The sequence below is a fragment of the Lissotriton vulgaris genome, chromosome 4_1 (assembly GCF_964263255.1).
Source record: "Lissotriton vulgaris chromosome 4_1, aLisVul1.2, whole genome shotgun sequence".
Lineage (NCBI taxonomy): Eukaryota > Metazoa > Chordata > Amphibia > Caudata > Salamandridae > Lissotriton > Lissotriton vulgaris.
This window is the reverse complement of record NC_141691.1, coordinates 633,406,418-633,423,132: the sequence shown is the minus strand read 5'-3', so window position 1 is coordinate 633,423,132 and position 16,715 is coordinate 633,406,418. Positions and strand designations below refer to the sequence as shown.

General features: G+C 43.1%; 1 protein-coding gene across 1 annotated transcript in view; it reads right to left on the bottom strand.

Annotated features, from left to right (window-relative positions):
- Positions 1 to 16,715, bottom strand: part of HECW1 (HECT, C2 and WW domain containing E3 ubiquitin protein ligase 1) — a 974,913-nt gene that overhangs the window by 285,471 nt on the left and 672,727 nt on the right. Inside the window, exon 7 of the mRNA XM_086964874.1 lies at positions 15,960 to 16,035. Coding sequence (XP_086821000.1) covers positions 15,960 to 16,035 — 76 coding nt within the window. The remainder of the gene's footprint in view (positions 1 to 15,959; positions 16,036 to 16,715) is intronic.

Genomic DNA, 16,715 nt, shown 5'->3' with positions numbered 1-16,715 from the left:
GGGACTCAGACAGACCCACAAATACCTGTTTACCAACTAAAAAGACTGTTCTGACTCATAAAATGGCATTTGCGAATAATAAAAAGGTATTTTGCAGTCGACACAGGTTTTGTGGGTACATAAAACCTTCAAACATAAGGCCTAAAATTCCTTGTGATGTAATAAATATGAATCTCCTTATTTTTTGCTTTCAATTCTCCTGCTTTCTTCAATACGCTCAGAATAGTGACACACATCTATTCCCAGAGATGATGGAGTAAACTGGTCTCCATGAAGAATGTTTTTACTTCACTCAATGGTGAAAACAATACATGCCTTACCACAGTGATACATTTTTCTACCTCCCACTCATCTATTTTTACCTTGCACACTCTTTCTCCCTCTTTTTAACTGTCTGTGCCTCTTCCTCATATGCTCTTTTATTCACACTCCCACCTACGGACTTTTCCTTTCTCTTTACTGTGTGCTCTTTATAACCCTTGCTCCTGCTGTCCCTTTTTCTTCTTTATCATTGTAATATCTCAGATTTTACACTCTACCACTCCCTCGATCTGCCTGCACAGTTTTTCTGAGCACCAGTCAAATGAATCTGGACCACATTCAATTTTCGAGAATGTCATACATTAGATGACTCGTCTTCGGCCAATGACAGTGAGAAGATGGGGTCCAATGTCATATTCTGAGGGGGCGTGGCTTGGCGCCCGGTGTGGATGGCGGCTCCGACGTGAGCGCTCCGTGTCAGCCGGGGGAATTCACGGCTCGCGTCTTCCGCAGGCACTCCAAAACAGCGGAATGCATCACCGGAGAGTGGCGGGAGCATCGCAGGACTGATTTCCGGCTTCCTGCGGCAGTATTCACCGCTTTTCCGACGCGGGACTCTGCGGCCGCAGCTTCATGATGGCCGCGACCACCATTTTATGCTCCTGACGCGCGTTTAGCGCGCTGCCTCTTCTCAGTCCTGCCGACCTCCTGCAGTGCTTCTGGCCTCTCGGAACGCTCATGGTGAGCTAATGTTTGCTTATTTTGGCTGCTGGTGCCACTAGACTTGCTTTTTCGGCTTCCTACGAGTGTCGCTCTCAGCTATTCCGATTTGAGCAGCCTTTTTACTTTCACCTGACACTCTCTCTTCACCTGTGTCACTTGTGGCAGCAGCTCATGCCGGTTTTTCGCTACAGTTCACTTATTCCGGCTGCACTCTCCGATTATTGGATTACCTTTATGCCTGCAGGTCATTATACCACATGTGCCTTTTTTTGGTGAGCATTTCTCTCAGGCTGCCTTCAATGACTATGCTGCTGTGACTTTTCTTTTTCTCCTAATGGATGCTTCCTTTTCTGCTGATTGCCAATTTGATATTCCTCATCTCAGCGGCCACTTTGTACTCTGCATCCTTATATGTGGGCTTCATAGCCTGACCAGCTGGACATATCTCTGCGACCTTGTATGACTTTTTGCCACTCCTATGTCACTTTAAAGTGTCTTTCCTTGGATATTCTAACATTCCTCTTATGTGCTCCTGCAGACTCCGCTGTACTTCCGCCCGCTTGTTGATGTTCACAAGAATGGAGCGCTCCAGGTGCTAGCTTCTTTCTCTGGAGTTGATAATCATCTTATGGATAGGGGTGCAACAGGTCGTGCTCCTAAGACTCCACGATGCATCTTCATTAAAAATTCAAAAGTGTTTTCTGCGTTGGCTCATTTGGAAGCCTTTCAGGCGCCGGTTGTCCACATGTCGCAGTCTAATGCGGAACATCCTGTTCAACCCTCAGGGAAGGCTACAACGAAACGACTCAAAAAGGATCCTCCATCACTGTCGGGCTCCTCCTCGGCTGTATCTATGGAGTTGTTGTTGGAGGAGATACGGGCCCTTCGTCCCTTCATGGGAGAAACCAATACCAAGTTACAGGTTTTAACTGATAATTGGTCACAGATGGATGCAAGAGTTACGACGGTGGAGCGCAGTGTTTCTTCTCTCCAGGAGTCATCCTCCAAGGTTTCGCATATGCAGTCGCAGATTTCCTTTCTCCAGAAGCAGGTCGAGGAGCTTGAAAATCGTAATCGGCGCAACAACCTGCGCATTTATGGCCTGGCGGAGAATTGTGAGGGGAGTGACCCCATTGCTTTCTTCAAATCCTTCCTTCCTAAGCTCCTTCACTTACCAGAAAGTACCGTGCTTAACATCCAGCGAGCACATAGGCTTGGTCGCATCTCTTCACCTGCTTCCGCCTCTTCAAGACCAAGGGGCGTCATCATGTATTTCCTGGAATATACTGACCTTCTTAAAGTCCTCTCAGCAGCCAGGCCTTCTCCTCGCCTAACATGGTCAGGATCCACCCTGTTCTTCGCGCAGGATTATGCTAGAGCTACAGCCAACCGTTGTAAAGCCTTTCTTGGATATGAGGCCAGAACTTCGTTCCATTGGCGCCAGATATGGCCTTTTTCATCCTTGCCTCTTCAGAGTCACTCATAACAACAAGATGACGACCTATGATGATCCTGTTCGCCTTCGAAGTTTTCTAAATTCTTGTCAAACAACTGACAAGGACTCTTCCAACTCCTCATCTGCTTTTCCTCCATGACTTTCCTGAGTTGCTATTGCTCTTTATTTGGTTCACACATTTCATGTTGATTTTGTCATGCTAACGTTATCCTTATATGAAATCCCTTGTTCACTGTTCCCTCATATTTATATGATCTGTTCATAAGTTTTTCACCCTTGTTTGGTACTATATTTTCGCTGTTTCGTCTCTTGATGTTTTTCTCTCCTCATGTTTTTTCACAGAATCTACATTCCATTGTGCGCTGTTCCCCCCGGCCTGATGGTCCACTTGCACTGGATGTCTTGCCTCCTCCAGTTGGCGCTACCCCCCCTCAGTTTCTCGTTTGTTCTCCTTCTTGATTGTCCTCCCCCGGTTCCACCCCGTAAGTACGTTTTCCTTCCTTTCTTTAATGTTTGCCTTCCCCTTTTTTTTCCTATTCCTGCTTCTTTCCCAATTTCAACTTTGTTCAAAAATGTCTTCTTCTCCTTACTTTCATCAACCTTTCTGTTCTTTCTTTCTTTGTGTCTTTTTACCTGTCATTTGCATTTTTCTCCTTTGTCTACCTATTCGTATGATTCTTTCTGTCATCTTTTTGACCTATACTTTCTCTTTCTGCTTATATTCATTTCCCTCCTTTCTCCCTTTTCTTTTTTCCTATGATCTTTTATTCCTTGCTTTCGGCATGTTCTGGACTTTGATCTTTTTTATTTTAGATCACCTCTCTTCTATTTTTCTTACGCTTTCGCTACATCTCTCGCTATCTCACTCCCAATTCCTTTTTTCTATTTTTCTATCTTATGTCATATTCATTATCCTCTTTTCTCTAGACCATTTCTCTCTCTCTTCCTTGTTCTCTCTTCTGGGCTCTTTTTTTTACTTTCTTTTTTTTGCTATTCTCAATCTATCTTTTATATTATGTCATTAAAAACAGTTACATGGAATGTTAAGGGCATTAATTCTCCAATCAAAAGACAGAGAAATTTGTCCCACCTGGCTCGTTTAAATGTTGATATTGCATTTTTGCAAGAAACTCATTTGTCTAATGTAGAATCTGCTAAACTAAAAAGAGGATGGGTGGGTGAAGCGTATTATTCGCAAGGCGATGGTAAGCGAAATGGAGTGGCTATTTTATGTCACAAAACTTTATCCCACTCTTTGCTTGCTCAGGAGTCAGACGCTGAAGGTCATTGGACATATGTTAAACTGTCTCTTAAGGGTGTTCCAATTTCCTTTCTTAATGTTTACGCCCCCACTGGTGGTGATCCCGCTTTTTGGCATGCACTCTCTCATCACATCACCAAATGTATTGATGATAACTTCATCCTAGAGGGGGATTGTAATCAGCCCCTTGATCCCTTCCTCGATAGAAATTCTAAAGTCCATTACGTTCCAAATAAGTCCCACAAACTTTTCTCCCAAGCCATTTCCCAACATAAGCTCACTGATGCCTGGCGCTTGTGTAATCCGGAAGCACGAGAATTTACTTTTTATTCTCCATGTCACCCCTCCCAATCCCGGATTGATTATATTTTTGTCACCCATAACATTGCCCAGACTCTTGCCCATGCCGAGATTGGCCCAATTCTACTCTCGGATCACGCCCTCACTTTAGTTCAACTTGACATCCTTCCTAAGTCAGCTGGACCAAAGCGTTGGTGCTTCAATAGCACTCTTCTCTTGGATCCCAAGTTTACTACCTCCTTTACTGAATTATACTCGGATGAGTATTTTTTGTTCAATGATACTCCTTCTATCCCCAAGCATACCATTTGGGATGCTTTCAAAGCTGCGGCGAGAGATTTTATAATTGGTTATGTGGCAAGGAAACAGAAAACTGCCCGCAAATTTACGGCTGATCTTCTCCTTGATATTAAGAAATTGGAGCACTCTTATTTCACTTCTCATTCGCAAGACAGTTTAACAGCCCTGATTAATGCCAAAATGAAATTTAACAAAAAATCTACAGAAGATGCTTCCCTATATTTATTGAAATCGAGTGCAAACTTTTATGGAGGTAAAAATAAGGCTGGGAAAGTTTTAGCTTATTATTTGAAAGTCAAGCACAACAAATTGAATATTGAATCCATCTATGATACACACTCTGTTCTTAAACATAAGGATACGGATATTCTCACTGAATTGTCTGCTTTTTACAAAACCTTGTACTCCTCCGAAACCCAACCCTCCTCTCAGTCCCTAGATCACTTTTTCTCCAACATACAAAAACCTGCCCACTTCCCTCTTGACCTCTCTCACTTAGAGCTTGATATCTCTCAACAAGAATTACTCACAGCACTTCAAAATCTCAAAAAAGATAAAGCCCCTGGGCCAGATGGCTTTACTGTTGAATTCTTCCTTCATTTTTCGAAGCATTTCATCCCAAAACTACATTCCCTCATAGATACATTTCTCACTTTAGGTGCCTCCTCAGGTTCTTTTTCTGACGCACACATTTGTCTGATACCTAAGGAAGGGAAAGACGCTCAATATTTAAAAAATTATAGACTAATCTCTTTGGTCAATATTGACTATAAAATATTTGCTAAATCTCTTGCAGCACGTCTTGACCTTCTTCTCCCAGACCTTCTGAGTGAAGAACAATCAGGTTTCGTCAAGGGTCGATTTATCACTGACGACACCAGACTTTTATTTAATGTTTTATCCAAATCTCGTCACCTACCCCATCCCCTCACAGCGATTGCCCTAGATGCTGAGAAAGCATTTGATAGGGTTGAATGGACTTATCTTTTTCATACCCTTAAATGGTTTGGTTTTGGTTCTAAATTTATTTTTTTGATTTCTTTACTATATTCTAATCCCCGTGCAGCGGTTTGTGCTAATGGTCAAGTTTCCTCCGTTTTTAATTTGGGGAGAGGTGTTCGTCAAGGTTGTCCCTTGTCTCCTTTTCTCTTTAATTTGGCTTTAGAACCCTTTTTGGCTAAACTCCGTAAAAATCCTGATATTCATGGCTTTCAAATATCAGACTCCCAAGTTAAATTGGCCTCTTATGCGGACGATATCCTACTCTTTATCTCTAATCCCACTGAATCTATTCCTGCCTTCCTTGCTGAAGTGAGAGATTATTCCCGAATATCTTGCTACAAACTTAATAATGATAAATGTGAGATTCTACCCTTGACGAAGTTCACATTTAAAACTGATTTTAGTGCCTCCAATTTCACCTGGAGCTCCTCACATATTAAATATCTTGGTCTGCATGTTACCCCTTCTATCTCAGACACTGTTTCCCTTTGTTTCTCTAAATGTACTCAAAAATTGTTGGACTTAACGTCCAGGTGGCACCCTCTTTACTTATCCTGGTGGGGTCGTCTCGACACTATTAAAATGATGCTGTCTCCCATAGTCCTCTATACTATTTCTAACATTCCAGTGTCCATTCCTTCTAAATTTTTCAAAAAGATTAACTCCATTTTGATGTCCTTTCTTTGGAATAACAAAAAATCTAGAATGTCCCTTGCTCGACTGATTCGCCCCAAATCAAAAGGCGGGGTCAACTTCCCAGATTTCCCAGCCTACCATAAAGCGTTTTTGTTACGACAAGCTTCCTTCTGGTTGCAAGACCCCAGCTCTCCATGTCCTTTATGGGCTAAATTTGAACGCCTCCTTCTCTCTCCATTTTCTTTTGCTGAGGATCTTTCTTTTTCTCGCAAACCCTCTTCCACTCCTACTCCCATTCATAAATTCACTACTAAATTGCTCTTATCTTCTTCTCCCGCCTCCCCTATGATTGTTGCTGATTTTCTCTCCTCTACCATTTGGCATAATACCACCCTTCTTATTCATAACAAACCCTTCTATTGGAAGGCATGGCGCCGAAGAGGGCTGATATGGATTTCCCAACTATTCTCACAATCTTCTTTTATACCTTTCACTACTCTTCGCTCCCTCCATGGTCTACCTACTTCCTTCACCCGTAACTACCTCTTACTTAAGGAAGCCGTACTGACAACTTACACTCGCCTTTCTCAGATGCACTCCACTCTTATCTCTCCCACCCCTGCCTCATCACTCCACTCCTTTTTACGCACTACTCCCAAGGCTTCCTCCATTTACAAATATATTCATACTTATGACTCGCGTTAGGTCCAAATTTGAAGTGGAGGAGTGCTGGGAACAAGATTTCACCATATCCTGGCCAGTTTCTTTATGGGACAAGATATGGACTAAGATCCGCAAATCCTCGAGAGCTTGACACAGTCCCTGTTCTTCATCTACAACAGGCTTCTTTTTACGCCCTTTGACCTCCACAAGCGCTTTCCAGACACTCCTCATACATGCTGGTCTTGCTCCTCCCCACAGGTGACTTTGTTTCATATTTTGTTCCTATGTAAACCTGTTCATGACTTTTGGTTGCAGGTTTGGGCTCAAATTAATGTAATTTTTCATACTTGTATTCCTCTTTCTCATACTAACATTTTTCTAGGAAGTCTTTCCCCTTGTTGGGAAGATGTTGTACTAAAACCTCAGATTATTGATTTATTGCTAGCTGTTGCATTTCAACAGATCACGGCGAATTGGAAGAACTTTTCCAACATCTCCTTTAAAGCGTGGTGGTATAACGTTTGCCACAGACTAGATACTGCTTTTGTTTTTCCAGCTCACATGGCTGCAAAACGCATGGACTTATGGCTTCCTGTCACGCTTTACTTTGATGTTTGTGCTAATCGCTTGTCTCACCCGCTGCCCTCGCAGCAAGAAGTCTCTAAACCCCCTTAAGTGCTCATTACATTCCTTCTATTCTTTATTTTACCATTTTTTCATACTCTTCCTGTGTACTTCCATGTTTATATAACTATTTTTTTTTCCTTTCTTTAGCTTTATTGCCCGGATTTTCTTATTATTATTAATTATAACTTTATTGCTCTTATTGCTTACCAATATTTTCAATATTTTATACTCTTTTTGTATTTTGTATTGACACCTTGTTTTCCTTTTTATATCAAATTTAGTGTGTCCTGAAGAAACTGGAGGATTCTCGAGGCAAGGCTGGGACAAGGCTGAAACTGTAGCGAACAAGAGTTCCACGAGAAGGGATACATCTGCTGATGATGCACTTTGGGTTGATAGACAAGCAGGTTGGTCCTGGTCTTCTCACAATTCTCAAAGCTTTTTTAGCCGAAAGTTTTCTAGGTCCCACGTTTTAGATTTTTCCTATCTGGTCACCCTTTACATCACCACCAAGGGCCCAGGACTGGAGGGGCACCATATGTGGGGTTAGGAATCACTAAGGCTGGGTCCAGGTGCGGGTTTAAGATGGTTGGAGCCCTGAGTCTCTGATGAGGAGGCCAGCCAACTGGCCCTTGGAGTCACTCTGGTAGTCCTGGGCTCAAGAAGTGGAATATGGCTAAAGCAGCAGGGCAGGCCTCTGAGGGTTCAAGGCAGGAAAGAAGTCCTTCCAGGTGCAGCAAAGCAGTCTCCTGGAGTTCACAGCAGGCCACAGTAGCAGGCAGTCCTATGAGAGTCCTTATGCAGGGACAGAAATTGAACTGAGTGTCCTATCTTTAGGTAGAGCATATAGCGGCAGCGCGCAGACGCTGCTCGCTTTGCGTGGCATGCAGTATTCAGAATGGAGCGGAACCTCCGCTCATGTTTTTAATTGCCCCATATCATTGTCTTTTGTAAATGCTGCCCTCTGATTGATTATAAGGCTTGTTAGTCCCGCCTTACTATGGCCATGTCATCATTTGTACCCTTCCATGGCTACTGGCCCCTTTACTTCGAGTGTTACACAGTACTTATGTGTTATTTAGACTGTGAGCACTACTTTGTTGTTTCTTCTTGCCCCCTTCTCCCCCCGCCCCACTCTGGTTGTCCGTGCTTCCTACACTCTCTTTGCCCGTAATGCAATGCAATAGGTCTAGCGTAAATGCAAGTTCTATTGCATTGCAAATGCTTGTTTCTAAGGCGTGCGAGCAGTGTTGAGTCAATCTGGAAGGTGACGCCGCCAACCGGTTCCTTTCTCGTTTTCTGAGAGGTTCCTCCAAGTTATGTATGGTATTGTATTGGTACTTTCAATGTCATTTTCCTATTGTTTTCTTCTGTGCCGCCATTCTGCTCGCTAACCTTTTTGTTTTTGTTGCTATGCATTGTGCGCAGTCTGTAGCAGTATTGCTTGGTTAATTTAGTAGGGATTCCTTGTTATTCTGCGATGTAGTGCCACCCATGTACTGCAAAGCAGTTTCATTAGCGAGATTCGGGTTCTTTTAATGAAATTTTGGATTTTCAATGTGCCAACATCCGGGCTTGCGGCTCTGACCTAAATTGAACGTAAAGTGGGATCAGTAGACTTGGAAGCTTCTGCGTTAACCTTTTGCGTTCCGAGGTCGTCATCAGGAGCAAATGGCATCCAAACGATAGATTACGAAACCGTGATGCGAAGCAAGCCGCTGCCACCGTGAGAGAAAAACCGACCAGCGAGACATTACGCGGGAGCGGTGATTCCATCACTGAGCAGAATTCTTCCATCCCATTGTTCTCCTCCACCTCCCTTTCTAGGAAGGATCCCATTGAGCCCTTCAGTGAACTGAAACCAGTATTATAGCTTTAGTGGTTAACATCCCTGCTCCTGAGATATTTTTAAAAGGCAATAAGATAGACCAGTAGGGCCAATCTATTCTAATCTATCTGCGCGTGACTTAAATTCTTATGGTTTTATTAGTGTTTGAGTCAATGGCATTTCCTCATGGAACATAGTACACAAGGACAAAATCGACTCAGTGGTTATGTAAAAGCAAGGCTTTTAACCAAGCAAGGTGGCTTGCGGTTGAATTGCGCATTGTGACACCCATATAGCGTCTTTACTTCCCAACATGTCTGACACACCTTTTATTACTTCTGAGCCAGGTTAAGAGCTCATTTAACTTGGGTAAAAGCCATCAGTGGCATATAACCAACTTTTTAAAATAGTGGGGCGGGGTTTGGGGGGGGGGGCTTTAATTACCTTTTTCAAAACCTGATCTCTGTTAGAGGTGTTTGTGGTAGGTGGCCTCAAAGATCGGACTGGGACAGAAAATAGGTCAAAGCGCCATCATAAAAGTGGCCTCCATTAGTGAATTAGAAAGCAAAAAATTGCCCTTGTTTGCGAACTGGGGCCGTTTGAACTGGTAAACACGCTATATGATTGTTTTGCAAGAAATTGAAAGCTACATGGATTTGACCTTTCTACATGCAATGTTTGTGGTAATATCCGGTAAAACAACAGTAAAACGTGGCCAGCTGACCATAAAAACATCCATAAACAGCCCCAAAAAGTCCCACTCACAGACCTGTCAGACTAGCCCTTTGGGCTTTTCCTGATTGCCTTGGTGGTCGCCCCCACAAAAGTATAGAAACAAGCATTTGCAATGAAATAGGTCTGACATTTATGCGAGTTTAAGCTATTGGCATTGTAAATGACAATGCCTTTTGTTTATGTTTTAAAAAGGAAAACAAAAATAAAAAAGGCATTATTATTTGCAATGTCAATCGCTCAAACTCGCGTAAATGCAGGACCTATTGCATTTCAAATGCTTGTTATAACTGGTGCCTTATTTGTAGTAGATGTTTCTAGAGACTTCCCTCTAAAGTGGCACGATTGTGGCTACAGGCCCATTAGTAGCATTCGATTTACAAATGGAATACTACTTTACTAAGGACTTTTGAGTAAATTAAATATATCAGTAAGTTATGGCCACTTTTACCATGTTTTAGGGAGTGAACACAAGCACTTTAGCACTGGTTGCCAGTGGCAAAGTTCACAGAGTCCTAAAGCCAACAAAAATGAATTCAGCAAAAGTAGAAGGGGTGAAGGCAAAACGTTTGTGAGTGATCCTGTAGAGGCGGCCAAGTCCTAGAGTGAGGACAAAGCTTTAACAGACTCAACAGAGTCAAGGAACACAGTGGAAGAAAGGAGGAGCACAAGAAGAAGCAGAGAACAATGGGAACTATTTAGAAGTTATTGAAATAAATGCAGGATCATGATAGATAATGTGATGAACCAGAGAAGTTGAAGAGTTTGGTTAAAAGGGAAGGGCAAAGAGAATACATACATCTCCGACTTCAGGGCTTCAAGGGCCAATGAAATAATATCCATGATAAACCACACCCAGGGATTGACCTGACTGACCAGAACCACCTCATGCATTTAGAGAATGCTTGGGGTGTGTAGTTACCTACTGTCCAGTTAGAATCCTAAAATACTGCACATATGCGTGTGTCTGTACAGTAGCTTGTTGGTTTCATGTTTCAATTTCTCTGGAGAAGAGGGCGGGGCATCTGGCAGAGGTGTGGGGAAGTGGGAAAAAGAGGGATGACACTACATCAGACTCAATGTTGAAAGTCAATTTAAAGATCTAGATGTTCTAATCAGCATGAAGATGGAACATTGAAACGTCCGTACCTGCTCTGGAGACAGCACAACAGTGAAAAGCGGAATGGTGCTTTCAGACAGCCATCTTGCCTTTCACGGCTTGCTGATTAGCCAGTATTTGATGTGGAAAAATCTAGGGAACCCCACTGGGAAGCAGTCATGCTCTCTTGATGTGCCCAAATGTGTCTGTGGAATTCTGGGTTGTACAAGCATCTGCAAACCTAATCTGTGACAGAGACGTGCTCCAGGGATACAAAAAGTAGTCACAATTCTATGCTGCGTTACTGGTCACTTCTTCTTTTTTTTTAATTATTGTTATTGACGACATCTTAAATTCGTTGCAGATACAGGTCAAGACATTACGGTGATTATACAATATAATTCCCACGTCACATTCTTCTGTGGCCTATCTAAGTACATAATACCATTATAGTTCTACTTCTAGTGCAGGTGATTTGCTGCCTGAGGGGGTTCACAAATGTTGCCTCTATATGTGTTCCAAGTGCCCTATATGGTGCACCATTTTGTGGGACATCCTCATGATTCATACACTATCCTTTCCATTACCATGCACCAAGCCATGTCCGTTTTCCAGGCACACAACGTAGGGGATTTCATAACTTAGCTATATTCCTCTTGGCCACCATCACCCCCAGGGTAACCCAGGTTTTCTCCTTTTCTACCAGATCAGTGGGTTCCCATATATTCAAAAGGCATAGTTTTATCATGGGCTGTATTTGTTTGGTCAGCACATGCGCCATACATTGGGTTACCCTTACCCAATATCGCTGCATATATACATTCCAATATAGCATGGATAAAGGTTACTTCCTGTCCGCATCCTCTACTACACCTGGGATCCTCCCTATTGCTGGTCACTTCTGTAACTTAATCCAATGTTCAGATATTAAATGCAGTGCCACATGTATTGATGTAGCAGAAAAGACCCCCTCTACAGCTAGAACCATGACAATGTAATGTCTACTGACACATAGCTATGGTTTCTGAGAGAATACACTGTTTTCACTGCCCTTTACTCAGCTTTTGATTTTGCAAAGGGAATGTCCCCCAGCAGGTCTTCAAAAGGCCGGAGATCACTTAGCGTAATCCAGTTTTTCAATGAACCTTCAGGTTCTGAGGATATCCTTCCCACAGTGCCTTTTCCTGGGCAGTTGAGCCATGATACCATTCAGATATCTCTAATATTTCAAAATGTTTAATTCCAAATATTATCTTTTTTATTGAGTCCGGCTTAGACTCTGATTTAGTAATGCAAGGCAGCGTAATGCGCTTCATTACCGTCTTTCAAAGCAACTCAAAATAAGCATTTGAATTTCTTTGTAAATACGAAAAAGGATTTTGTGATGAGTCAGTCTCAAAAAAAATTACATGAACCTGACACATTTAAAAAAATCTGACTCTGGATTACCAATGGCTTGGTGAGACTTCCTTTGCATCCCAAACAAGCAAAGTTTGGTACCAGGGTACCATTGGTCTTTCCAGACTCACTCAAGCTTTCATTCACCCTTCATTCATCCACCTTAACAATAGCTAATCACCAGTGAGCTACCTTGAGCCCTTTGCAGGAGTTACCCTACAAAGATCCTGTAAGCCTGTCAAAACTAGGCTCCAAGGAGGTCATTCTGTTGGATCCCACATGACCCAGTGATCTGGGGCCACCCTCATCCTTAGGTAGGGCCTTAAATAACTGCTATCCTGTGAAACTTTCTAAAGGAAAGGCCTTGTTTCAAATTCTGACAGGAGAGGCAGCCCTGCCATTCTCCTCCCACACTCCAAATTCTGAGTGTGAAATCCCCTGGGTGCCTCTGTGACCACAACCAGTTATACCCAGCCTGAACACCCCCACAGTGATGTCACCTGTGAACTAGCCAGTGCAGCCAGACAATGTGTTAGTATAAGTCCAAGAGGTGCATAGCTAACCCCACTCATGCCTCAATATACAATCACTCACACATACAAAGAGTCACATTCTAGACATCAGACCATCTGCACCCTAAACTAAACTCTCCAAGCGAAGCTGATGCTCAATACACCTTTACATATGCAACGTAAAATACTTTATGGAGTGAGAGGAGCTGGTTGAAGACTGGAATGACCCGAGCACCTGGGGCAGTGACTTTAACCCCTTGCGTGCTGATGACAGAACGGTTCCGTCATCAGCATCGGTTGAGCTGTGCTGATGACGGAACCGTTCCGTCATGACTCCGCCCGCGCAAGGCGGAATCAGCACAGGCGGAAAATACGCCCCGCACGCAAGGGGTTAAATGCATACTTAATACACACATACATAGATACTTTACCCACAACAGCGGTAATCACAGCTTCAGTAAGCTACTAAAGACGGTGGTGTCAAATCCACATCACATAATCTAGGCAAAGCATAGCCGAAAACGTATATTTTCCAGTATGCTGAATACACACACGGTTTGATATGTTAGTCTCAAGTGAGGAAAATGTAGCGACAATCGCTCGTAGTAACATTCCAATCCATTATTTTTCACCCACTGTGCCACTCTAGACAGAGGCCCACATAATGCAGATCAGTACTGACCCTGTTCCTCAGGGAAACCAGTCAATCCCAAAACTTGGTTGTGTCACCCCTTCACCATGCAGCCCATTACTTTTTTAGTAGGGAAATATGAGACTCGCGCTGCAAAACCCCATCACCCCCTTCCATACCCCTACCCCCTCCCCCCGAACCTCGCTGACTAAACTACACCCCTGAGGATAAGGCAGTAATACTGCATGTCTGCACTGCTCCCAGATGAGAGGCTCGAATGTTGTGGTATTTTCCTGCTAAACTTCGCCAGGTTTATTTTGTGATATTTGTGAGGTTAAAATGTGGTATTTTTGCATTATTCGTAATCTCGATACAGGAGAAAACCCCTGTCATTGATTGAAGGTTATTGCTGAATCTCTTCCTCTTTACCTGGAATATCAGCGACGCGTAAGACACAGGGTTTCCAGGAAATAGATTTAATTTTTTTTTTTAGAAACAGCAGCTCAAATGTAAGACTGTATTTTAAATGCAAGCCCAATTTTAAATGGTTCATGTAATTTATAGAAAGGAGTAAGTTACAATTTGCTCCCTCTTCTGCAATGCTGAGGCAGGCTGTCTCCTTTCCTGGCACGAGCATAGTGAAGTGCGTAAAAAGGGACAGGCAATTTTAAGTTAGTTTAAGTGCAGGAAATGCAAAGTCCTCTTTACCATGAATAGACTGGAAGGGCTGTAAACTGAGAGTGCACATATGGAAAGTGCTTCAATAGTTGCCTCACTCTGAGAGGGAGACAGTGACTCCAATAACCCACCACTCCAGGTCTCTGCCATAGTTTGTGAACATAAAATACTCAAGAAGTAAATGACCATCTATACATTTCTTTGAAAACATCAATATTTTGATTTTTTTTATCCCACATTAGGTACCAGAAATGTTCATCACATGTCTTTAAATATATATAACTCTGTCGTATGCCTCATGGTTAGCCTCGAGACATCCTCTTAGCACTTTAAAAATTTCATAACTAAATAAGTACATATCTTTTTTTGTTTTTTTTACTAAATAAGTACAATTCTTGCATGAATATGCGACTTGATCATGGGCGTTGTGAGCCCTAGGGCACAGCAGGCTACCGTGTGGTGGTCCGTTGAAATATGAGAATCCCCTTTTACCATCAGGGGTACAAAATGGCCCCATGAAAGTTTACGCCCAATACTTTGTGATTGGATTTGTTCATTGAAACTGGCAGGTTCGCAAACTTGGCAAACTACTCCAATGAGTATATCTTCTGTCTCAAGGACCGGACCTCCCTTGGCACCCATGTTCATTTACCCTGTGTACCTAGAAGCCATGGAGGGGGGCATAGCTTCACTTAGCGCTGACCTGCACAGCTACCATAGACACTTCGGCGCATCCTCAATGTAGAATGAATTTAGTAATGAAACCAAATCCACATCACTATAACTATTTGTTGCCCACATTGCCCTGTCAATGTATCCCGCATTCATCAACAGCAAAAAGGTGAAAGTCTGAGTTGCCATCGTGAGATGCAAACCTGTGGCCTGTAGGAAGCACACAGACTCACTCCACTATTTATCTTACAAATCAAAACCAGTCTCCCTAATGAAACCTAATGCATTTAAGGCAGAATATGCATCTAAACATTTATCTGTATAATCTACATCACATTTTTCTCACAAATACAATATGTGACCTTAATTTGTATGCAATTCATAATGAATTTCGCCAATGTGATTGTTGATATCGAAATGGTAACATTACAGAACCTTTAAGTTAAAATCCTAACTCCTTCTGGTACAGTTTCAAACAATTCGGATAATAAAATGTATGTTTTGGATTGTGAATTGAAAAATCTCATCTCAGTGTGCCATAATATAGACTGTGCGTAATGCCCTGCAATACTGGAGTTCACCAGACCAAAGCAGTACTCAGCACAAATAAATTTCCAGAAAATTACCTGTCAAGGGCAGACGTGATTATTGTGCTTCCTGAGAATTATTAATCGAGGTTATTGCTAATGTTTTCACAAGATTCTGTACACATTTCTAATTCCTTTCCATCACTATCTGCTGGAATTTCTGTTTGTTTTACCCCCCAAAAAACTAAGAATACAATTGAATGTCACATTAGTCAGGTGCTAAAAATAACAAGCAACATGTAAGTAAACTTGAAGGAAAGACACTTGAGTAACAGTGATTTGATCGAAGAACCACACCCTTTAGAAAATAACAACAACAGGCTGAAGAATACCATTACACGTTTTACAGTCAGAATGCATTGAGGGGGAAACATTATTTTTCAGTTATAAAATGTCTGTAGGTTCAGTTATATTTTCTGATGCACTGTAGCTCTGGAAAGAGGGCAGATGAGGGCTTACCTACTGCACTCAGAGCTCCCGATGACGCCCTTCCATTACAAACATACCACAGCAATGCCCTTCCGAGTTCACGTTCCAGCCCTAAAAGCATAGCCTTGGATGCCCGCCATGATAGAAGAAGGCGAATTCCTTACCTGCCAGGGAGAAGCTGATGAGCCTCCGGCTTCCTGTAGTCTGGGTGGCCTCCTCAGTGGCGATGCTCTTGAAGACCTGGAGAGGAGAGAGAACAGCGCTCCGTCAGACTCCACACGCCAGCACGCTCTGGTCAGAAGCCGCCTAATGACTGCCCCCAGAAGCCCCCGCTGCAAGAATCAATTGCATGCTCTCATTATGCACGTATTGATCACGTCAGGCTTTTACCAGCCTAATGCTCCAGCCAGAGGAGCACGTGCTGCCTGCCACCAGGGAGCAGCTTTCTCAGAAGCGGGGCCTTCACGTGGCATGGCTGTACAGTCCCACGCTGGGCAGGTACCCGTGTCCCCGCCACATACTCAGTCACCTGCGAGGAACTGGCAAGGACACGATACTGCTGCGGAGCGAGGTACGGTGAGTGCTGTGTTGATGCTCGTGTTAACATGCGTAACAACAGCAACTGATACACAGACACCCACGCACACACACATGCTCACACACACACACACACTCAAGCAAACGAAGACACACATTCACACAAGCGCGCACACACACAGACACCAACGCACACACACATGATCACACACACACACACACAAGGAAACGCAGACACACACGCGCAGACACCAACACACATATGACCACCCACACTCAACAAAACCCAGATACACACTCACAAATGTGCACACACACAGACACCCACGCACACACACATGACCACACACACACAAGCAAACACATCCACACACACATGCATA